The 23,251-nt window shown below is 49.9% G+C and overlaps 3 protein-coding genes across 3 annotated transcripts in view; 1 reads left to right on the top strand and 2 right to left on the bottom strand.

The window, feature by feature from the left end:
- NSUN5 (NOP2/Sun RNA methyltransferase family member 5) overlaps window positions 1-178 on the bottom strand; it is a 6,071-nt gene extending 5,893 nt beyond the window's left edge. Inside the window, exon 1 of the mRNA XM_026084258.1 lies at window positions 29-178. Within this exon, the coding sequence (XP_025940043.1) occupies window positions 29-121 (93 nt within the window). The 5' untranslated portion in view covers window positions 122-178. The remainder of the gene's footprint in view (window positions 1-28) is intronic.
- Window positions 179-3,113: 2,935 nt separating this feature from the next.
- TRIM50 (tripartite motif containing 50) lies at window positions 3,114-7,629 on the bottom strand. The gene is made up of 7 exons (XM_026084247.1): window positions 7,601-7,629; window positions 7,161-7,566; window positions 6,020-6,115; window positions 4,879-5,109; window positions 4,500-4,522; window positions 4,059-4,183; window positions 3,114-3,721 (listed from the first exon to the last, which is right to left on the bottom strand). Exons 2-7 carry the CDS (start codon window positions 7,563-7,565, stop codon window positions 3,114-3,116), a joined length of 1,488 nt encoding a protein of 495 aa, XP_025940032.1. The 5' UTR covers window position 7,566; window positions 7,601-7,629.
- A 5,112-nt stretch (window positions 7,630-12,741) lies between these two features.
- FKBP6 (FK506 binding protein 6) lies at window positions 12,742-20,917 on the top strand. The gene is made up of 7 exons (XM_026084268.1): window positions 12,742-12,757; window positions 13,266-13,468; window positions 14,784-14,903; window positions 15,821-16,015; window positions 16,341-16,450; window positions 19,512-19,602; window positions 20,899-20,917. Exons 1-6 carry the CDS (start codon window positions 12,742-12,744, stop codon window positions 19,588-19,590), a joined length of 723 nt encoding a protein of 240 aa, XP_025940053.1. The 3' UTR covers window positions 19,591-19,602; window positions 20,899-20,917.
- The last annotated feature ends 2,334 nt before the right edge of the window (window positions 20,918-23,251 follow it).

Genomic DNA, 23,251 nt, shown 5'->3' with positions numbered 1-23,251 from the left:
CCGGTCCTGACCGCAGTCCCCCCCGCACCGGGAAGCGGCTGTTGTACACGAGGGTCTTGAGCCCGCCATCGCCGCGCTCCAGCCCGGCCAGCACGGCGGCCGCAGCGCTGTAGAGCGCCATAACCCCTCGCGGCTCCCGTACTACCCGGCCGCGTGCCCCAGCGCAGCGCGACCTGCCGCCGTCGCGATTTACGGCAGCGCCGGCCCGGCCCGCGGAGGGAGGTGGCCGTTCGCCGGGGGATGCGGCCCGTCCTGGCCGCCAGAGGGCGCTGTGACCGGCGGGGGCCGGAAGGCGCGGAGGCACCGGGGAAGGGGGGCCGGGGGAGGGGGGTCCCGGTCGGAGCGGGGCGCCGCATAGCCCGGCAGTTCTCGCGGGCCCCGGCAGTGCCGGCTCCGGCCGGCCCGGAGGCCGCGGGGCCGTGGCTGTGGCGGCCCGGGGCCCTTGGTGTTGGGAGCGAGCGGGCCGGGCCGTCCCTGCCCGCCCTTTGCCTGGGGCCGGGCGCGGAGGACCCCGGCCGCGCGCGGGGTTTGGCTGCTTTCTCTCTCCCCGGGCTGCTTCTTGGGCCCCGTCGGAAAGAAGCAAACAGAGGCGATTTTTGTGACCCATCTCGGAGTTGCACAGTGGGATCAGAAGCCTTGGACCTTCTGGCTCTTGGCTGTCTTCGGGGGTATAGGGCAGGGATCTGATAAATGTTTCTCTTTTCCACAGGGGCCTGGGGCTGTGTTTTGCAGTTCCTGGGGAATCGGTTGTTTGGGTTAAACGGGTGGCAGAGTGCCGTGGGTAGCTCAGTGCCTTGGATTGCTGCACTCCCAGCTTCTCTGCCTGGTGGGCACTTGCTCTCGTGGTTTGTGAAGCCTCTTTCGGCTCTGTTGGGGACTCGCTTAAGGGAAATTTGAGATCTTCCAGAGATCTCTGAGCTCTTCCTCAGAGACCTGGCCCAGGTCCCAACATGCCAGAGCTGACCAGCTCTGCGGGTGAGCCCTTGCCATGTTCCTCTGCTGCTGCTGGGACCCAGCCAAACCCAGCATTTAGACACAACTGCAGTTTGATATAGGCTCATACATTCAGCACAGTTGCAGTTTCAATGCTGTGCTATATTTTTGTGCATTGTACATAGAAGAGTAATAATATTTAGAGAAAAATAGCCACACTTGACTTTTTAATAGTCATAAGCTCTGACAATCAAGGCAAGCAGAAGACTATGGTAAGTGGCACACACTTTTACATCAGAGATACGGTGACATAAAAAACAAATCAAAAATGCTACTTTGCATTTTTCTGAGAAACTGCCTCTGACTTGCATGTTTTTCAGTGGTGTCTGTATGCTGAGAAGGGGAGGGGTCTTGCTGCTCAAGGTGAAGTAGTTTGGTTTTGAAATCAGATTGTAACACATGTCTTTTGGAGGAGTAGATATGATGAGAACTTCTCAAGGTTGGTAAAAATAGGAAGCAGTTCTGTTCCTAAGATGCTATGCTGCAGATCTGACCTTGAAAGATGCACGACCATTTGTCAATATATGAGGATCCAGCCAGACTGACGTTGTAACGGAGAAGAAAACATTCTGTAATGTCTGTTGAGCTAGAGCTTTAATGGGTTACTGTGATTTAGGAACTGGAACTGCTTGAATTTCAGAACTAAGGCAGCAACATTTAAATCCATAGTAATTGGTAATAAAATGCATGCTCCATGTCAGATATTTTGCCTAACATTCCTTGTAATTCCCCAGAATAAAGATGCCCTGTGGGCCTAGTTGAAGGGAGGCAAGACTGTTGGGAGTGCTGCTCCCAGGCTGTCTGTAGGGGTAGCAGGCAGAGCCTGTTGGGTCGTGACTCACCTGGGACTTCGGGGTGCCTGGCCCTGCTCTTTTCACACCACCTGACCCCTCAGGCCAGCACCTCCTCACCCCCGGTGAGCACCTCCACATAGCCAGTGCTGCTGCCCATAGCCCTGCCAGGTGCAGTGTGGCACCCCAAACCAGGCTGGGTGTGAGACAGCCTGATTTCAGCACCAGCTAACATCCCTGAGAAGCTGGAAGAGATGATCTGCCTAGCTAGGCTGGCTTACTGCCATCACGGTCCTGCAGCCCCTCAGCTAATACATCTCGGCCCTGTTTCTGCCCTATCAACTACTCACTGGCTAGCGAACAGCTCTCTGGCTGCTGCTTTTAAGACACCCATTTTCCTCTCCCAGCAGCCTTATGAACCTCTGCAGATCACTGCAATGGCCTGTTCAGGTCTGACTGCAGTTCTGCTTCCTCAGACACAGTGACAGTGTTAGCCAGCAATCAGCTCGCCTAATGCAAAGTCCAATTATTCAGAAGGGCAGGCCAACAAAGACCCTCCCTGGATGCTTACAGCTTGCTTTTTTTAGTCAGGCATTCATTTCTATAGGGAGATCTTTGCAGCCAGATGTACTGCATGTTAGGTTCAGGACGGGCATTCACAGATCGGGACTGCCATTTTGTTCTTAGAGGAGACTGGAAGGACCCTTCCTGGGCTGCTGAATCTTGTTCTCTAGTAGAAGAGGTTCCACATCAAACAACCCTGTCCACAAAATTACTTTTGTCTGCTGTAGGCCCTCTTTGCCTACAGATCTTTGCTTCCCTGCCAGAGAAAGGAGTGTGCACAAAAATGTGTCACTTAGTCCCTGTATTATAGCTGCAGGCCATTTCCCTTGGCCAGAGCAGTCACTAATCAATAGCTGGCAGAAATGCAGTCAACAGAAGACTCTTTGAATGTGTCACAGATTTCCCTAGTGCCTGTCTTGGTCTGTTCAGGTGGGACATGGTGATCAGGGCAGAGCATTGCTGCCTTTGTATCATGCTCTGCATGAGGGGGACCAACTACCAGTGTGGGTCCAGAGCAGTCCATTGGTGTTTGGGCAGAGACAGGTGGCAGGAATTAGCCATGGGGACAGGACCAAAGGCAGGCACTAGGCCTGAACACCCTCCCCACCAAAAGTGTCACAGCAGGCAGCTTTGCTTAGTGACATATTCCTTCTCATAAAGGGCCAAAGAACCTGTTTCCATGTCCATCCCATAGCTGAGGTGACGCTCCAGGAAATAATGCAAGCCATAGTCTTCCATGGCCAGAGGTTCATCCTGCTGGACAGACTACAGTTTGGTGGGTTCCTCTGGGGCAGGATGTTTGTATGGCACATGGGGGTGCTGGCTCATGGCAGGTGTGGGCAGGATGATGGGCAGGGAGTAGGGCCCTCGCTCTGGCCAGCACAGGTCCACGATAGGGTAGAGCTGGCCCTGGAACTCCGCCTGGAAGGTGTAGATGGAGCTGAGCTCATCAGGGCTGTCGGCATTGTAGAAGGTCAGCTCTCCCTTCTCATAGTGCAGATAGATGCCAATGCGCTGAGGCCGGGCAGCTAGTGGCAGGGTGGCCCGCGGGGTGCTGAAGGCCTCGTAGATTTTCCCTTCCTTTAGGCCAATGAGCCACACACCATGCTCAGGAGACTTGCTGAGCTTCCCTTTGCGGCTGACTGTTCCCTTGATGATGCCAACACGCCAGTGGTTCCTGGTGCCCACGATCACCTCCCAGTAGTGCTGACCACAGGAGAAGCCCTTGCTGGTGAGGATGCAGCTGCTGGAGTCAAAACGCTTGGGGTTGCTGTCCCGGCGCTGGTAGAGTCCACACTGCACCACTGTGTCACCCTTGAAGAGTTCCAGGAGGGGATGTGCAGTCACCGGGTCCAGTTTCAACATCTCTGGAGCTAAAAAGAAAGCACTCAGACTCCAGACACACTAGCAGGCAGACGGACTGGCCCTGGGTGATCCCAGCTCAGTTGTGAGGGCCAGGGACAGCCAGACAAGCTGGCCCTGCTGAACTTTAAGCAGCTGCAAGCATCTTGCCAGAGCAGGCTGTTACCAACATGACATGCTGAGCCAGTCCTTGCTCTAGGAGCTCTCCTGGAAGTGAGGGGTCACAACCACATCCAGAGAGCAAGACAGAGGCTGGGGGCAGCGTGATGCCAGCTGAGCAGCCTGTCTCAGCAGCACGTGCCAGCAAGCCAGGATGTCTGGGGTGATGCCAGTTGGGCAGATCAGTACCTGGCAGAACCCGGCGGTGCAGGCGCTTCCACACAGTCATCTTGATGTCATCTTGGTGGAAACATGGCTTGAAGGAAACAGGGCTGAAGATGCCATCACCCAGCTGCAGGCTGGGAAGCTCTGACCTAGAAAGACATGGGCAGCTTTGACACAGGTGACGGGGATGGCGTGCCACCTTTTCTCACCTGGCTGCTGTTTATGATGGTGACACTGGTGTCTCCCCAGCTGCTCTTGCCTTCTTCTGGGGCTGCACGTGCGGCTCCAGCCATAGCTCTGACGCTCTACCACAACAGCGATGCCCACAGAAGTGAGCAGAGCAGTACATCCGTGCCAGGCTGCCCCAGCAGTGCCGGGGTGACCACAGGCCTGGGCCCTTCAGACCCAGTGCCAAGGCATTGCTCTCCCCATTGGTGCTGTTTGCTCCTGGGTCCCATCACTCACCTGAACTGGGAGGAGCTGTATTTCTGGAAAACACAAGAGAAAGAGAGAGTTGGTGCTGGGAGACTTCCAGAACAGCAGCTCCTCTGCCTGGTCACAGCTTCACACACTTATTGCATGGGCCAGAGAGGCCAGTGGTCTCCCCTTGTGGGAGAACTGAGGGCAGCACCCTTGGTGGAGGTGTATGCTGAAGGGCAGGTCTCTCCCACCTGAGGAAGACAGAGGGCACCTGCCTCTCTCTTCTTTTGGTTGCCTAACTACACTGGATGGTCATACCTGCTGCCCAAGGAAGCACCCAGGGCTACGAGCAGTGGGTTGCAGGCTGGAGAGCCTGGCTGGCCCTCACCACCTTTGCCAGGTGGCCCCTGATGAGCACACTCACCCGGATGAAATCAAGCTGGCTTTCATTGTTGAGCGTCTCCAGTGAGCTCTCCATCTCCTTCAGCCTCTGCAGAGCATCTGACGTCTGCTTGACCTGTGACTCAATGGAGGTGATGAGCTGGGTTGCCTTCCCTTCAACACTCTCCAAGAAGGTGGCCTTCTCCTCATCAATGTACCTGTGCAGCTCCTGGAACTCCTTACGGGTCACACACTTGAAGACATCTGCCTCATTCTGCAGGGAGACAGCAAGTGGTTGCGCAGGACCAATTTGATCCATTGCCTTCATCCACTTTTTAGTTTCAGAAATTTCACCAGCAAAGTCTACTTGTTCCAGTAACCTGTCCTCCACTCTCTTTCCAAATAAAGAGCAGCCCCTCACAGAAAGCCAGATGATGCCTTCATCCTGGTGTCCTCAGAGGTGCATCACCACAGTACCCCTGGCTCACACCTCTCCTACCCCGAGTTTTGATTTCCTGATGTCCTAACCAGCTTCATCAGAGCCCTGCTGCTCAACAGACCTCTTGGATTCCTCTGCTCCCGGGGAACAATCTGTGTCCTGGACCAAGGGGGAGAAAGTGAAGCTACAGCTTCATTTGGGTTCAGGCCTTCTGATGGGCCCTGCTGGGAAGCTTTAGCCTGAGAAGGGATGCCAGGAGGTCCCTAGGAGAAGCCTACAGCATGGAAAGCCACCATGCAGCTAAACCAGGCATGAACTCAATGTGAAACTATCAGCATTGCCCAGGCTGGGAAACCAGTTCTTAGCAGGGTGTTTTTTACCTGTTATCTCACCACCTCCAAGGACATTAGGTCAAACCAGCTCTGACCAGTGCTCCTGCTGTGGGGCTGAGTGCCACCAGAGAAAGCTACATCACCACTTCTGAAAACAGGGCTGTGCCACCAGAGAGGGCTACATCACCCCTCCCAAAAAATGGACCATGTTTAGTCCCTCACTTTCATGGAGAACAGCAATCCCAGGGAAAACAGTGGAGGACAAGCCATGTCTGCTATCCCAGAGAAGGGAAAGGAGGAGGAGAGAAGTGGAGGAGGAGAGGCAAGGAAACCCAGCAGCAGGGGTTGTCCCAGCAGCTATGTGGCAAAGAAATGACTCTGGGAAGCGGGCTCCCTTGGCGCGTAGCACTCACTGCAATGCGTATTTTGTTGTTGATGAGCCTGCTGAATTGTTCATCCAGGTTCCTCTTGCACTGGTGGATGTCAGTTAGCAGCACAGACAGCTCCTCCTGCAAAGGCAGCAGAGCTCTTTAGTGAGGGCCTCTGTGCCAGCCTATTTGATCGCAGGCTGTGCCCCTGTGCTTGCCTGCCCCTGAGGAACGGGTGGCCCTAATAAACCACGTTCTCCTAAACTTCCTGAAGAAAGCACTGCCCTGATCAGCACAGAGCTGAGAGCGTCTGGGAGCACCCCTGAGCAAAGTGAAGCTCTGCACATCTTGCCGATCTTTACTCTCTGATGTGGAGGATCTGGGGTTGCCAGAGGCAAGAGAGCACCCAGACCACAGCCCTGATCTGGATGCTGCTGACCAAAGTACTCTTACCAGGACCACTGATAAGGTGTCTCTGATCCTGTTCCCCGCCCTCCATATCCTTTCCCCTTTGTATCTTCCCCCACTTGTTCAGGCAGCATCTTCCACCCCATGGAGGCTCCACACCAGGTGAGAAGGAGGTGAGCAGGCTGCAAGCCAGCAACGGGCCTACAACACCCTGTCAATGCTGGTGCCAGGGGCCTGACTCAGGCAGGTGTGTTTCTGCTGCCTCCCAGTCTTATCTCTCCAGTGTCAGGAGCTGAGGGGACCGGTGGCCCCGTGCTTTTCCATTCCCTGGGCTTTCATGTGACGCTGGGCAGGGGACGCTAGCTGTTTACTCCAACTGGCTGAGGTTCCTGTTTTCCCTGCTCTCCTGTGGTACCTCACCTTAGCCCTTATCTCCAGACTCCTTTTGATGGTATTTGAAAACAGTCTTGAAGGCCCACCCCCACTCTCCCTGACCCTCAGCTCTCCCCATTGTGGTTTAGCCACCAAAACTGTGAGCTCACTAAGCTGGGGACATGCTGAGACAGGGCCTGAGACAGGGCTGCCCTCCAGCCCAGGGACCATGCCTCACATCTGGCTGTGCCATGGGCCCATGCTCCCCATACCAGCATCATTTCCAGCCTGTCCCTTGAAGGACAGGGGACATTTGGTCAGCAGGCACTGCCCTGCTTGGGGCTGAGATTGCTACATCTGCCCTAACCCCCACCCTGGGGAGCCCTCGCCAGCCCCGCCTGCCAACCTTCATCCGACAGTATGTGGTAGAGATGGGAGTGATCTTGTGCTGGCGGTGGTTGCCAATGGTGCCGCACAGTCCACAGATCACCTCTTGGTCATCCTCACAGAAGAGGCTGAGGGGATTGTGGTGGACCGGGCAGGACTCTGAGGTGGACTCTGCGTCGCCCCGGCTCTGCAGCGCCTCGATGACACGGGCCAGAGTGACGTTGGGTGGTGAGGCACTGCAATCCACACTCTGGCGGCACACAGGGCACAGGAACTGCCCGTCCAGCTCGGAGGACAGTGACACCACACAGGACTTGCAGTACGAATGCCCACACTGCAGCATCAGGGGCTCCTTGAAGACCTCCAAGCAGATGGGACAGAGGAGCTGGTCCTCCAGCTCATCAATGCTCATCTTCCGAGCCATCCTACCTCCCAGCACAGTGCACACAAGCAGAAGGGACCTGGCCTGGGAAACACAGGTAGGAGATCAGTCCTATTGCAAAGAGCAAGATAAGCACAGATGAGCAAAGACAGAGCTCACCACTTGGGGAAGGTGAAACAGAGACACCCTCAAATACTTTCTACCCCATCCCGTCAGCAGCTCAGACACTTGTGAACTCATTGTTATGCTCCAAGCAAAGATGGTTGTTTTAGTCTGAGAATCTGATGGGTTTGGGCCCTGCAGACATAAAAGCCTACCTGGGTCAGGCCTGCCCTAGGCAGATGTCAGCAGTTGCCACCAAGCTGATCACCATCTGGGACCTTTGCCTGGCAGCTGTGTCAGACTGGAGCCCACCTTAGGAGTACCTGTCTGTATACCAGGTGTCAGCAGGGCTTGAGACAGAGCCAAGAGGGATTTTCTGCTGAAAAAATTACTGACCCTGGTCTGTCTGAATTTCTACAGGTCTTGTTGGGCTCATTGTCTCATCCTTGGCACATCCTCAGAAGGACCAGCATTAGCAGAAGTGATGTGTCTAAGCAAAAGCAGACAGAAATCACAAAGAGAGTCCTTATCTAAGAGACAGGGAAAACAACCACATGATAAACACCTGTGAGGCCGGATTTATTGATATGAGGGTTGGGAGGCTGAGCTGCAGAGTCCAGGGCTGTGATTGTACCTCACCTCCTTCAAACACAGTGGGGTCTCTGATCCTCGCAGTGCTCCATGCTTCAGGCCAGCGCCCCACAAGCTGAAATCACTGCATCTCCCACCCAGCCCTGAGGCCTCATATGGCCAGCCTATTTAACTATAAGGTTTATCCAGCCTTGCTCCTTTGCTGTTCCCAGTGCCATGGGATGTGACCACCAAGTTCCTGGGCCACATGGGCTCAATGGTCCATGCTGTGCAGCAAATGCCTCCTTCCAAGCTGGTATAGCTAGCACCACACTCCCAGTGCAGAGAGGGCATCAGCACCTGGACAAGCAGCAGCAATCTGAGGCCCAAGCCCTGGAATTGGAACTGTTCTCCCAAAGGAAGTCACTACACTGCTACTCAGTCCCTCATGGTGGAAAATACATTAACTTGATAGTGTTTCCTATGGAAATGATGAAAACATGGCAGTGTTGTGCATGTCTGCTCTTTCCCCACAAGACACAAGCCAGAGCAGCCTGAACACACTAGAGAAAGAGTGCAGGTCACAGAGTTGTTATGGTCTCCTCACTCACACGAAAATAAACCTGAAGTTGAAGACAAAGACTCAATTATTTCTCCAGGGAAAGGGAAGGCTGTGGCCTGAGATCAGCTTTTAATATAAACTGCTTATTCTGCATGTGGGAGATCCATGGGGAATCAAGCAAGAAAAGCTCAAATTTCAGCTCATGTCTAGTCAGACACCCACTGGACCCTGTACATGGAAACTAGCTCCAGCTGCTTCTTCCACTCACAGAAACTCTCCTTTCAAGAGATCCAGCTAACAACCCACCCAGTCATCATGCCACTCACTTGTCCTGTGCCGGCTCCTCTCTGCCCTGGCTCAGCTCTTCCTGGCACACCAAGCCCAATGGATGTCAGTTGGCTCCTCCAGACCAAGCCGAAGATTTCAGCCCCCTTGGTGTAGCAGATGTGCCAAGCAGTGGGATCACTGGCTCCTCAGCAGGAAGGTGAGCTGTGCTGGCCACCCAGCTACTCACCTCCTGCAGCTTCAGCCCTGCTGAGGGTGTCCCTGCTTGCCCAGTGTGACACAGAGCAGCCAGGGAATGATGTGGAGCCTGCAGAGGTGAGGCAGAAAGTCTCACTCTCTTGCAGCCCCACCTCTGACGAGTGTGTCACCTGACTGCCACACCCCCTGTGTCTCGACCCCCGTGAAACGCTAGTCAATGCCCCTGAAATGCAAGTGTAAGTACACACATCATATGACTGTGTGGGGCTTGATAAGAGACTTAGGTGTTTGCCTCACTTAGTGGCCAGTTTCCAAGAGTCCTGCTGTTGTTTCAGTCATCCACATTGCTTGGGTCAGTGGAAACATTTTCACTAAAGCACTTTCTTATAAACTAAAACTCTTTTTTGATTGAAACACAGTATTTTTCCTTTGGGTTGAAACCTTTCATTCTTTTGGAAAACACCAGAGGAAAACCCAGAGCATTGCCCCTCCAGTTTGGAATAAGGTAGGGGTGTGTATTTTTGTGACTATAAAAACATAGTTGTTTGTATAATTGTCCTTGTGTTCATAGATATATTTAACTTATGGCAGCCCCGATAGTTTCTCTCTCAGCATCACCCCAGATCAAGCTGAAGATGAGACAAGGCTTCACAACCACAAAGGTCCAGTCTTGGAGCCACCCCACTGTGGCCGTTAGATGGGGGAGCAGAGAGATACAGGAATTAGAACATTCACCCATGGCTCAAGAGACCTAGCTCAGCCTCCTCCAAAGGCCTTGGGGCCAAATGCTTTGCTTCTTTGGGACACTGTAAACCAAATAACTGCACTACCCTTTTTCATAGGCAGGTTGTGAAAATGAAAGCGTCTGACTCAAAGATAATAACAGATTAGGAGGATCTTCCACCTGTACATCCAGAAGAAGCTTTTTGTTCAGAGATGGATTTACTAGGAGGTCTGAGATACTCAAATCTGATGGTTTATCTCAGAGAGAGCGAGGCAGAGAGTATGCCTGGGTCCCAGGCCTGCGGTGCAGCCTGTGGAGCTGCTGCTGGTGCCCAGGCAGGTAGCAAAGTCGAGGCTCCCAAGCAGCCATTCCCAATAAGCCAGTCTGGGTTTCTGTGAGGGAAATAAAGCGAGGAGAAAGTCTGGAAGATGCTGCTTTGCCCAGGAGGCCTGGAGGCACTTACAGGGGAATGGCAGGGAGCAGGGGCCTGAGGCGGGAGCACTGCCCTAGCCCCAGCTTGCCCAGAAGGAGGCACAGGGTTGTGGCAGGATGGAGGAGAAGAAGGAAAAGGAAAGGAAGGTGGAGGGAGCCCGCGGGCCGCAGCAACCTGCCGCAGCAACCTGACGGGCCTTGCCCCGGCACTGGGGAGCGCTTCGCCACAGGCGAGGGCTGTGCGCGCGGACTACATCCCCCAGGGTGCACTGCTTCGGCGCGGTAGGCCCTCCCTTACCAGTGACGTATGAAGCGCTGATTGGGCGACACCCGCGCAGATGCATGACCTCTCCCACAGAAACGCCGGCTCATGGCTTTTAAGCGGCCTGTTGGGAGGGGGGCGCTCTTCGGAGCCTGATTGGCTGAGGCCGTCGCGTGCGCTGATTGGCGCGGCGAGCCGAGGGGCGGGGCTCGCCGGGCGCGGCGGCGGCGGGCGATGCTGGGCCACGGGAGGGGGGCGGCGGCGCGAGGGCGGCGGGCGGCTCCTTGCTCCCGGGCGGCTGCTTCCGAAGAGCCGGGCGGGAGCGCGGGCCCGGGTGGCGGCGGCGGCTGCATGGCGGGTCCGGGGCAGCCCCCGGCGGTGCCTGAGGGGAGGCAGCACCCGGCGGGGCAGGCCCCGGGCTCCGTTGCCGCCGCCCCTGCGTCCCCCTTCCAGCGGCTGGTGCAGGCCCGGCGCCTGCGGGACCTCAGCAGCGACGGAGGGGTGCTCAAGGAGGTGCTGCGCCCGGGCGCCGGGGAACCGGTGCCCCCAGACGCCTCTGTAGCAGGTACAGCTGGCCGTGGCACCCCGGGGCTCTGCGGCGTGCGGCACAGCCCAGGCTGGGCGGGCCGAGGCGCCTGTACCAGCGTCCCCCATGTGCCAGTGCTGCAGGGCCCGGGGCCCTCGCAGGCCTTTCGTGGCAGGGCTCAAGGGCAGCCCTGCTGTGGGATCCTCGGGCCCTGCCAGGCCCCCTGGGGCCCACGCTGCAGAGTTTAGCCCAGCTCTGATGCGTTCCTGCGGCCTCAGCATCCTCCGCTCCATGCTACTGGCTAAAAATCCTCCCATGAGCACCATGTCAACCCACAGCACAGCACCCCTGCTGCAGGATGTGGTGTCCCAATTAGTCTGCACAGGCCTTCAGACTTGAACTCAACTGGCCCTCCCATAAACAACTTCCTCTGCAAATGGCCATTGTTAGGTCTAAGTGTGCGGTTAAGGGAACTAAGGAAAAACAAAATCCTTGGAAGCTGTAGACTGTGGTCAGGGTCTCGTGCTCATATGTGTCCTTTACATCTCAGTGCAAGGTCTCTGCTTTGATCTATATGGCTGGGTGCAAATTGCATGTTGGAGGAAGTGAGCAGGACAGAACCTGTTTTAAAAGATACCCTAAGCCTCTAGAGTGTAGATGTTTGTGGGTTGACAAATTTGAGTGCTTCGCAGGACTTTAGCATTGGTATCAGAACAAGAACTTAAAGTGCTTATACGGTAGTATGCCTTGCTTATTCAGAGACTGTCTGCCCTCTCTTATCAGTATTGTAGCACTCAGGATAGTCTGTTTAACTTCTTGTGGCTGACAGATTAAATGAAAGGACATCTTGACCTTGAGAAAAGCAGGATTTCCAGGTTCCACCTGTGTCCGCAGTAGATAGAAGCAGTCTGAAGCTGAAAGCGGTTCCTGTTCAGGGCTTAGTCATGTCATGAGGAACTAATTGTGGAGGGTTTTCTGATCTGAATGAGAACTGGAGCTACCCGCAGAGCTCCCTGGAGAGCAGCAAAGCTCAGCAGGATATGTTTCTCTTTCCAGGGCTCCAGCTTTGGGTGGGAAAGGCTTTGTTACATCTTTCTGCAGATAATTGTGGTATTTTAATTTTTATGGCCAAAGTTTCCATTCTCTTCCTTCACAAAACTTTCACCAGCTCTTAACAAAATCACATCTCTCGATTAGATAGAAATCAAGACTGTGAAACAGCTATTTTATCTGGTGCCAATGTTAAAACACAGCCAACACCACTTGGCTACTTGGTTATGATCAGGTTTTTGGTATAATCACAAGGTGGTTTGTGCTCCCTCTGCTGTTCTGCAGCTCAAGGGGAAAGACAAGCAGGGTGAAAGGGTGGTTGGTGTTGCAAAAGCAACTCCCAGTGTGCCACTGATAGCATTGTTACTGGTCACTAAATCAAACTGTTGCTTTGTCGTCATCTCCCCGCTACTCGTTTTTTTGGGATGTGCAGTGAAGTACTCTGGGTACCTGGAATATGCAGATGAGCCCTTCTGCACGAACTGCTACAGGAAGCTTCCTCGACTGATGAAACTTGGAAAAGGTAAATTTGAGCTGAAAAGTTTGTCCTGGAACTTGAGGGTTTTAAAGACCTGCTCTTTAGGACCTATTAATTTAGACTCTGTTTAGTGCCTTTAGATTATCTGAAACCTTTAAAGCTCCATGCAAGTGGCGGTCAATCCAGAACTGAGCGCCCTGTGCCTCTCTTGACTATGGGAGTGAATAGCAGGTCTTGTGCTGTGAGTGGTCTTGCTGGGTGCTTAACACCTGCCCTGAAACAAATATTCTCTTAATGTTTTTAAATCACCTGAGAGATGTTGATGCTTGCTGTTTGCTTGTTCCCATGGCAGATTGCCTTGATAATCCAAACATCAAGAGCAGCTGTATGTGGGCACAAGTTGTCATCATGATGTGGAATTGACTTTTGCAGTTGCTGAGCTGTGAATTACCAAGAATTGTTTCTCTAGGCTTTAAGAGAAATTGTTATTCAGCCGGGGACGGAGGATTCTGTTTTTGCAATTCTCATGACCTTCTATTTCTTGTTGCGGCAGACATTACACTAGGGGGGCTGGAAATTGGCCTGCTCACAATGAAGAAGGGAGAACTGGCAAGATTTGTCTTCACGCCGGATTATGCCTATGGGAAACTAGGCTGTCCTCCTCTGATTCCCCTGAATGCCATGGTCTTGTTCGAAGTGGAGTTGCTGGACTTTCTAGACTCAGCTGAATCTGACAGATTCTTTGCTTTGACTGCTGTGAGTTGCCTTGATAAGGTTTGAGACATAAATCTGGAGGCTAAAACTCTGCCGTCATTTGCTTTGGTTGCTGTGGAAGTAGGACCATATGCTAAGCGTGCTTGTTTAGGTTAATGCAAGTATCAAGACCCTAGGCTGCTAGCCTCGCTTGTGCTCTGATACAAACGTGTGCTCTTTGTTACTGTCCCCCCACACCTTGCTCTCTTTGCAAACTAGCATAGAGGGAGAAGCTTGGTGCTACTGAACTGTCTACGCTTGCTGCAGTGTGGTGGAGTCAGTGGAACAGCTCCCATTTATTTTAGCTTTGCAAGAAACCTCTTGATTTCACTAGAGGGCACCAGCTTCCAGGAAGTTCTGTGAAGTGGCAGGAACAGTAACTAGCTGTCTGTTAAAAAGAAAAAAATCCTGTTAGTTTGCTGAGTCAGTGTGCCCCTCCTCTCTTCTCCCCTCTCCCCCTCGCCCCCCACCGCCATCAGTTTTTGTCTTTGCTTCTTGGCTGCTGTCCCAAGTGCTCCTTCACTGTTCTCTTTCCTCCCGGGTGAGCTGCAGTGTTATTGTTAGTTCCCCCTTTTCACACAGAAAGCTTTGGGCTGTGGTTGTGGGTCAGTGATCGGGGCACAGGCAGCAAGGCTGATGGAGGGAGGCCCTCTTTATTCCCCCACTGCTGTTGCAGAGGCCCCTCTTTCCACACATGCCTGGAGATCAAACTGCTCTGTCGTTGCATGGGGAAGATCTTCCACCCCTTCTTCCTGGTTGGCTGCCCTTTCTTGCTGACTGGCCCTACTCAGAGCTGGTTCAAGCTCACAAGCCTAGAAGAAAACCAGTGCCTCAGTTTTCTGGATTGGTGTGTTACGCAGTGTCTGGCCAGCCCTAGAACTGGCATGAGGCAGGAATACACAGCCACCCCAGGTGAATGACAAGCCATTAGAGCAATGTAGACTTTCAGACAACTTCACCTTTCATGCCGGGAATACAGTTTGTGTGTTAGCTGTCTGCTGTGTGTTAAGCAGGTGAGAGAGCTGGGCAAGATTTAAGGACAAACTCCTGCTTTTTTTCCCCTAGAGTCCCTTTGGTCCTGATGAGCTTTTGGGCTGGTTTTGTAGCACTGCTCACCAGGGCTTGTCAACACAAGAAGAGCAGTGGCGTGTTGCAGCCTGGAGATGGGAAATGCCACATGGCAGTGGCCTGGCTGGACAATACAGGGGCCTTGGCAGTGGTCTAACTCCTGCCCTGTGCATAGAAGGGGCCTGCAAAGGACTTTTCGATCAGTGATCTCTGCTTGCTTGAGCTGACATTCAGCTATTTCCTTATACAGGAGCAGCAGGGTATGTTTCCACTACAGAAGGTGTTGAAAGTGGCAGACACAGAGAGAGAGTTTGGGAATTACCTCTACCGTCAGCAGCACTTCCTGGATTCCAAAGACAGATACAAAAGGGTATGACACTAGAAAGATGGTTTTTCCATCCATGGGCTGTGGAAGTAATGATTATTAAGTGCTAACTCACCATAACAAGTATGATTTAGAGAACAAATATTTTAATTAAATTTTCCAGGTATAGTTTTTTATTTAAGAACAGATCTTAAATGCCTGCTTTTGAATGAGCAGCAATGGTAAATGAATGGCATCAAGGGAGGAGAAGGGAGGGCAGAGATATGTTGACTTCTTTTTCTTAAGCTTTGCACCCTGTGGACTCCAGCTGTGACAGAAGAGTATGTCTTGGTGTCTTTATGAGCTCTGAGCAGTTTGCTTGATTGTTTTGACTGCTGAACTGGGGCCTTTCAGGTCAGCTTTTATTAAGAGAGGATATAATGCAGTGTGGTCTTGTATTGCAGTGGCATTCTGGATTGATGCTTTCAGAAGTAATTTAGGATCCTCATGCTCTGGAAAGAGCTGTCCAGTCACCAGGGTGCTTTAACTTTACTTTTAGCCTCCCAGGAGAGAAAATGTTCTGTTTTTTTCCCCGAACTGGAAACTTGTGAGATTTTTCTGTCCTCCATTTGAGATTGCTTTCTCTTGCTATTTCTTTCTAACAAGAATATTTTGTCTTTCTCCAATTTGATTTCACTTACATCTTTGCCCTTAAAATTTGGTTCCTGTGTGTAATTTTTCCCTCTTTTGCTTTCTAGTTCCTTGATAGGTTCCTAAAGCTGTATTGTATACCTTTAGGAAGATAGAATCTTATGGCGGAGCTGGCTAGTCATGTTGATAATGCCATGCAGTATTTTTAGGATTCTGATATTTTTAACTGACCTAGGTAAATAGAAGCATGGATGTAGCTGGCTGATCAGATGGATTTCTTACTTTCCATAACAAACCCATCAGGTATTGGTGTTGTTTCCCTGTTTGCTCAGGCATACTCCATCCTAGGTCGCAGCCCTTCCAATGAGGCAGAGCGGTGTCAGATTGATGCTTCTAAGTTGCTGGTGCTCCTCAATCTCTCACTTACTTACCTGAAACTGGAGCGTCCTGCCCGAGCTCTGGCATATGGAGAAAAGGCTTTGGAGATCGACCAAAGAAACGCCAAAGCGCTGTTCAGATGTGGCCAGGTGGGCAAAAATAATTCCTCTAGGAGATGCGTCAAGCAATGTCCCAGTCAAACTGCCTGTGGGGAGTACCTAGAATATACTGAAGAGAACCACTAAATTCTGGGCCAGAGCTCTAAGCTCCTACAGCAGGCAGAGTGGTTTGTCTGCATTTGACATGCTGGAAAATCTGGCCTTCTGTAAATCTGTCACACAGCCCTTTTCTTAGGGCATTCCTGAACTACCTGGATCTGTCTCAGAAATGTTTGTGGTTGTGTGTGTTTCAATCCTGAAGAATGGTAGCGAGTCTATATTTATCCTTCAATGTATCTGTTTCTTTCAATGACAGGCTTGTCTCTGCATGACAGAATATGAAAAAGCCCGGGATTTCCTGGTCAGAGCTCAGCAAATACAGCCGTTTAACCACGATATTAACAACGAGCTGAAAAAGTTGTCAAGGTGAGAGAACTCCTTCCCATTGCTGTGGAAGAAGGGGTGTTTAGACAGTCTGGAAACAGCCATTCAAAAATACTTCAGTGTTTGTTGAAGAAAATAACTATTGGGGCTAGTAAGGGAATGGGGAAAATGCAGGTCTTTTTAGCATGGAGAAAGTTGGTTCAAGTGTTTTGCAGACACATTAGTTACAGGCGATATGCGAGAAGCTGAGAGTATCCACACTTTTCCATACAGGTTCTCTGGGGGGATATCTGTGTTGTACTTCATGTGAGTAGGTGGGTCAGGCTGATGACAGAAAGGCAGGGGCTGCTGAAATGCCTTGAAACCAATGAAATACTGTAGGTTAGCGCTCATGATAATAATATGCTGGAATAATAAGCGTGGCTTCAACTTCCTTGAAGATGTGGGCAGATTACAGCAGCTCTTCTGCGCTGCAAATGCTTCACTGTACAATGCTACAAATACTAATGTTAATCTGTAGGGAGGTCTTAAAAGTGAATTTCTTGCTGTCTTGGAGGCAGTAAATGAGCAATCCTGAAGGCAAACTTTCTCTTTGCCCACAGGCTGAGTAGCGCAATCCTGCCAGCCTTAGTCATGTCTTAGTCCCACCAAAACATGACTAACACTAATCTCCATCCTCATTTTTTTCTTTGAAATCGGCAAAAGCACTAGCTAGTTCCCGAAAATGTGTGCTGTACTTCTGGCACTGCTGACAGATGCAGAGTACAATGAAGTCCCCAGCTTCAGAGATCACAAAATGGCCCTTGAATAAGAACATTTTCCTTTGTTGCAGATGCCTAACAGCGAAGCATGGCTTGTAGGGAGCAGTAACATCTCTTGTTAGACCAGTTGGCACAGCTGGAAAAGCCAGTCTCTCTGTGGGCTGAGTCAGGTGACATTCAGTAAAGGGCTGTGCTCACACATCTGTGTCCTATATATCAAAATCTCCTTTAATAGTCCGTGACAACATTAAGTCTTCAAACTTTTCCTGTGACCTCTGAAGTATGGATAACTTGAAGACAATATTGCTTGCCAGTATGGAAATCTGAAATGCACCACTTATATTAGTTCTAGTGTGTCTCTCGGTGCATAGCTACCAAACTGCTAAGTAAACTTGAGTAGTTTTAAAATTGTTCTGAATGACTAGGTAGCTCCTCTTGGAGGTGTGGTACATGGATGGTGTTGAGGACTCATCAATGCTAGAAATATTGATTCTAACAGCCTCATGTGTTATCTTAGACTCATTCCAAATACATCAACTGGTAGAAGAAAAATCTTGCTGATAAGGTTGGGCTTGTCCTGCCAGGAAGCAATGAGGCATTCTGACTTCAAGGAAACAGCGCACGGGCTTGTCAGCACTGACTCTGGAAATGGCAGCGCAAACAACTAACGCACATTGCAGTAACCTGAGTACAGGTTAAACCACTGTTGTCTTGGGAGTTTCTGCTTCAGTGCCAGTTAAAATTGGTGCGGGTTTTTTTGCTTTTTACTACGACAAAGGGTAAAATTAGTATAAAATAGTTGAAGATGATGTTATCGGATGTTGTTAATCATGCCACACCTCAGTCTAGATCTCTGTAATGTTGCCAAACTGCGCTGCTTGTGAAAACCCTTAACGTGATCTGGCAAATGCTTCAAAAAGAATAAGAATCAAAATCTTGTCCTTAAAGGCTTTCCACTTCTTACTGAGTACATTTATGCTTTGCAAAAAGGAATACTGTGTGTTAATAGCTTGCTTTTGCTGTCTAAAACAGAACTTTGAAAAGCATTCATTTAAAAGCGGAACAAAGTTTTTAGCAAAATTCACTTTCACCAGAGAGAAGCAGGCAAGTCCTGGGCCAGGATTTTGTGGAGTACGTGTCTCGTACCAGCTGTAGTGTTTTTGTTTTATAGTCTTGTAGGTCTTGATCAGAAGACAAGCAGTATATCAAATCCAGAATAAAATGTGGTTGTTCTGACATCCAACTTGAATCTCTGCCTCTAAATGAGCTTTTGGGTTTCCTGCTTTGGTAGGTGATGTTTTGAATGCCAAGTGCATGCTACTTGGAGGCCAGGTAGGCATCCTGGTCTGCTTAGCATAGACAGACATGACAATGTCTGTCTGCGAGACTTAAGAGACTTGCTGTGCTGAGATTTCTTTGAATGAAACACTTTAAGTTCTGGTCACAAGGGCTGGTGGAAGAGGACGTAGAGGATATTGGCTAATGTCACACTTCTGCTGCAATGTGCTTCTGATGGGTTGTAATGGAAAGTTTGCTTTTGACCTTATACGGTAGCAGAGGCAGTAAAGCTGCCTATACATGCAACCATTTATCCCTGGGACAGTGAGTCACCCTCTGGGTCAGGGATTCTTCACCAGTGAGGCCTCACTCCTGGTGAGGTAGGAACACAGGACGTGGAAGATACTGTGCTCCCTTCCAGCACCCTGTGGCGCTGCTGCTTGGAGAAGCAGTAATTAAAATGGAGCAGTCTGCTCAGCTTTTGCCATGCAAATATGACTCTGGCAGGGAAGTGAGAATGGAGGAAGAAGCATTTGCTATTTGATCCACATATTCTGGACCCATGTCCGTGCAGTCCCCTACCCATCCTCTGCCCAGATTTGAGAGGTCAGTGGTAGATAGCTTTTAGCTTTATCTTACCAAGGAGTAGGGCACTTGGAGGATGTGTCCTGCTAGGCACTGGAGTAGCTTCTTGCACAAGGAATGGCAAAAGTGTAGGAGACACCCAACTAGACTACAGGATACTGGTGGGGGATTCCTCTGCATCATACACTTGCAAAACTGGCTTAGAAGGCATCTGGCTGGCAAAAATCAAATGATCTGATTGGCTAATAGTCACCAGCAGAGCAGAGACCCAAGGTCTGGTGATGAGGCATAGTGTTGCCAGCTCTCATATCCTAGCACGGTAGAAACAAGGGCTTGGAGCAGCTATTCCTTTGCTAGCAGTATGTTCTTAGATTAAACTAGTTTATTTAACAACAAAAAGGAAAACTTTCTAATTGCGGCACTGATTGTCGAGCGGACAGTCCACGGCCCATGATGCCATGGTGTGCTCTACTTTGCAGCTGTTACAAGGACTACGTAGATAAGGAGAAAGAAATGTGCTGCCGAATGTTTGCCCCTCTCAACTCCTCTCCTGTATGACCAGCAATAAAGGTAAACAAGTCACAAAAAAGGCTGAGGTCTCCCCAGACCTCCGATATGTTGCCTGGACAGTGTTTTCAGGTGGGGAACCAGTTTCTTTTCTGCACAGGAGGATTTTAGAGACAAAATGTAACCTAAAGGGGGTGTGTGGAGGGGAAGGGGCAGGAAGGTAGGGTGAAAGGCTACTGTGCTGTCTGCTTGGAGAATCTTTCCTGCCAAGCAAACTGGCATGGGACAGGAACCTGAGACTGGCATCACTTGAGTAAGTTTGGTTTTGTTGTTTCCTGTGCTGCTCATCCCAGCTATTTCCTCTCAGGGCCAGGGGGAGAAATAGCTGTGTAGTCTTGTTTCTCTGCCAATTAAAAGAAACAAAAAAATTGTTCCTGTCAAACTTAAGAATTAGATTTCCTCCTCCCTTCCAGCACTCCTGTCTTGAGCTGCTGGAATGCTTCACTTCAGAAAAATCTAAATATTTTATTTCTGGCTTTTTTTTTTAATATTAAAAAGCCTGTTTGTATAGAAAATTTCAAATAGATGTTTTGGTCTCTCTAAAGTCTTAAATCTTCTAGCAAAATTGACAGGGTTTATAAATGCACAAAGGCTCTTTGATCATTCTTTTTTTGTCAAAACCTTGGGAGGGGGGGCTGAGGGGGAGTGGAAATCTTCGCTGGTCTCTTGCCTCAGGGTAAGCCCTTGGGAAAGGGTTGTGGAAAATGACAGCAGCCTTCTGTCAGAAAGCATCACTAGCTCAGGGCCTTCAGGGTTTGCTGCCATGCAATCTCACACAATATAGCAGTATTTTGCTGAAAATGAGTATTAGCAGCCTTTCCATCATGAGCAGTGAGAATGCAGGATGCAACCATGGCATTTTAAGCTTGGCTCTTTCTAGATTCTCTTGTCTGTGGTTGTGATGAAGGTAAACTAGTATTTGAGGAAGAGGTTTGATTGAATGGCTGTTTCATAAAGCAGCACATCCCATTCCTGACTGAATGTGCATCCTTGCTGTAGTTTTTACCCCTCCTGTCTCCCCCAGGCCCCTGTTCTCAGCTGAGTATATTGCTAAACTGCTTAAGAACACAAATTCTTCTACTCTAGGTTCATGAGGAGACTGGCCAGATCTATTAACAGGTACCTATCCCCAGGCAAGCAGCTATGAAAGGGGGTTTTATGACTGACATGTCTTGCCAGAGGTATGCAGGAAGTCCATAGCTCTGCACTTGGCAAGGAGGCTCTGAGTCTGTTTGCTGAATTTCAGAGACTTGCAGTTTGAAAGCCAATATGACTTGCATCTCACATTTCTAACTATAGCACTTAGCAGTGCCTGACCTGGAGAACTTGCGTCAATCTGTGCATCAGCTGGCCTTCCTACATGATAGAACTTTGAATGAACCTGATCATCTCCTGGGTTATGGGAAAGACCTCCTAGAACAGAAAGCAGTGTCTGGCAAAGCATGGTGTGTAGCACTGAGTCTTGTCATGGCTATGATGTCGAAGGAATGTCTCTTAACTGAACTTCATTGCTAAAAATGCTGGCTTCCCATGTTAATTTTTGCTGTATGGGACCCTCCAGGCTAGGGGGAGAACAATCCCTTCTTGGTGGTTGTTTTCAATAGTTTTATCTCTTGCTAGAGCATTTGATTGGGGGGGGGGGCGAGGGCTACCTTAATATTGTTAATGTTGGAAGAAACATGGTAAGGTTACGTGGCCTCTTTCTTCCTGAAGAAAGATTGGCAAAGATACTGGCTTCCATGCAGTTGGTTTAATGTGACATAGCTATTGTTATAAGTAAAATAATGTCTTCAATTAGTGGCAACTGAGAAGTGATGCAGAGTCGGCTGGGGAAGGGCAAAGAAGAAACCTCTGTTAGAGGGGAGTTTCTCCTGAGGAAGCTTAAAGGTTAGGCTGAGCTGGCTGTCAGCCAGAGTTTCTCTGCTGACTCCTACTGATGCCATTGTAAGACTCTTCCCTGGAGTTCTGCCTCTTTATATAGATGATTGAGGGCTGTCAGTCAAAAAGGTTTTTCACCTTCTCTAAACTCAGTTTTAGTAACGGTATATTAATAAATCTTCCAGACAAGTATTAATTGCTGACACCTACATAACATACTATAATGCTTATTTGCTGCTGTTAATTCATCTTAAGAAAAATCTCTCTTACTGGAGGAAGTTCTTGAAGGGCAGGGCCTTGCGCTAGCTGGAGGTTGGTTTGCTGCAGTGTCTTGCTTAAAACTGCGTTACGTATTCAGAGAGGAACAAAGCAGTCCCAGCTGAAGCTCCTGCTCTGTATCAAAGCACCACTAATTAGTCAGAGATGAGGCAGAACATTCTTTTGTGTTTTTTGACGACTTTGTACAAGTTCAGCTTAGGGCATGAGCCATACTTGGTCTGTCCAACAGGCCTGTTTCATCCTTTCTGTCTTAAGTAGTTAGTGATTAATTGGCCTGTAAACTTTGCCTGTAGCTCATGTTTAACGAGCCAGTGGAATCACAAAAGTTATAGAAAACTTTCCTGTTTACCAGCTGGCAGGTACTTGCTGAGCATTGAGCTGACCGGTTGTCCAGTTTGCCAGCTAAATGACTTTGAGTTGTAGCCTTGGCACTTTCTCTCTTGTGACACAGTGCTATATCCCTCTGATTCAGAGCTCCTACCCAGCTAGGTTTGATACATGTTTTGGTGAATTCTGCAACACTTGTTTTGTTACAGGAACAAATGATTTGTTTCTCTGTACTAAGTAGTCCAGGGCTGTGTTGCATTTTCCATAATGAACCTTAAGACCAGACACACCTAAATGTACTCATCCTGTCTAGTATTTCTGTATCCCTCTCACTGTAGACTCTAGTTCCTGTAATTGCCACAAACAGCATCATGCTCAGAATACTCTTCCTTCCTTTTTTAGTGGAATACTCTTCCTTCCTTTTTTAGTGGAATACTCTTCCTTCCTTTTTTAGTGGAGTTCCAGGTCAGAATAAATCTTAGCCTGCTGAAATTTGAGGTCACTTGTTCTGATGCTTCCTAGAGGAATTCAGAAATATTCAGGGGTAGAAATAGAAATGAGAAAACTTATGGTCTTAAATCTGTCCCTCTGCGGTTCCTTGCAAATACAATAGTTTGGGTTGCATGCTCGCCCCTTTGTGGGTTTGGGTTGCTTGCCTGCACCTATACACCTGTGTGGTGTGTCATGTGTTGGGGCAGGTTACCTGGTATGTGCATAGCTGAAAGCTCCTCATTGTCCCCCTAAACTGCAGACTGTGAATGGGCTGAGGATCACTGACTTACTGGAGCTTTCTGTTCGACTGAAGAGCATAGCTTTTTGGTGAAAGACTTCTAAACCCTGCAAAAAAATGGGATTTCTTATTATTACTGTAGTCCTTCGTGAGCAAGAGAGAATTTAATTATGAAGAGTGTAGACCAATTTCCTAGAAATATCTGGATTCTAGTAGAGGGTCTGTGGTGATGGTTTCATTTCAGAAAGATGAGTCTCTTTGAGTGCCCCCCCCCCCCCAAAGTTGAAAGCTTGCCTCTAGTGTGCATCTGAACTCCAGTACACAGGAGAAGTGGTCTCAGCAGTTGAGAGCATACAGAAAAGTGTTCCAGTGAAAACAGACAATATTGAAATTATGGCAGGAAACTATGACTCTGAGGTCAAACTTGAGATTGCTACG

Source organism: Apteryx rowi, unplaced genomic scaffold (assembly GCF_003343035.1).
Source record: "Apteryx rowi isolate R43461 unplaced genomic scaffold, aptRow1 scaffold_632, whole genome shotgun sequence".
NCBI classification, from domain to species: Eukaryota; Metazoa; Chordata; class Aves; order Apterygiformes; family Apterygidae; genus Apteryx; species Apteryx rowi.
This window is presented reverse-complemented; position numbering and strand designations above follow the sequence as displayed.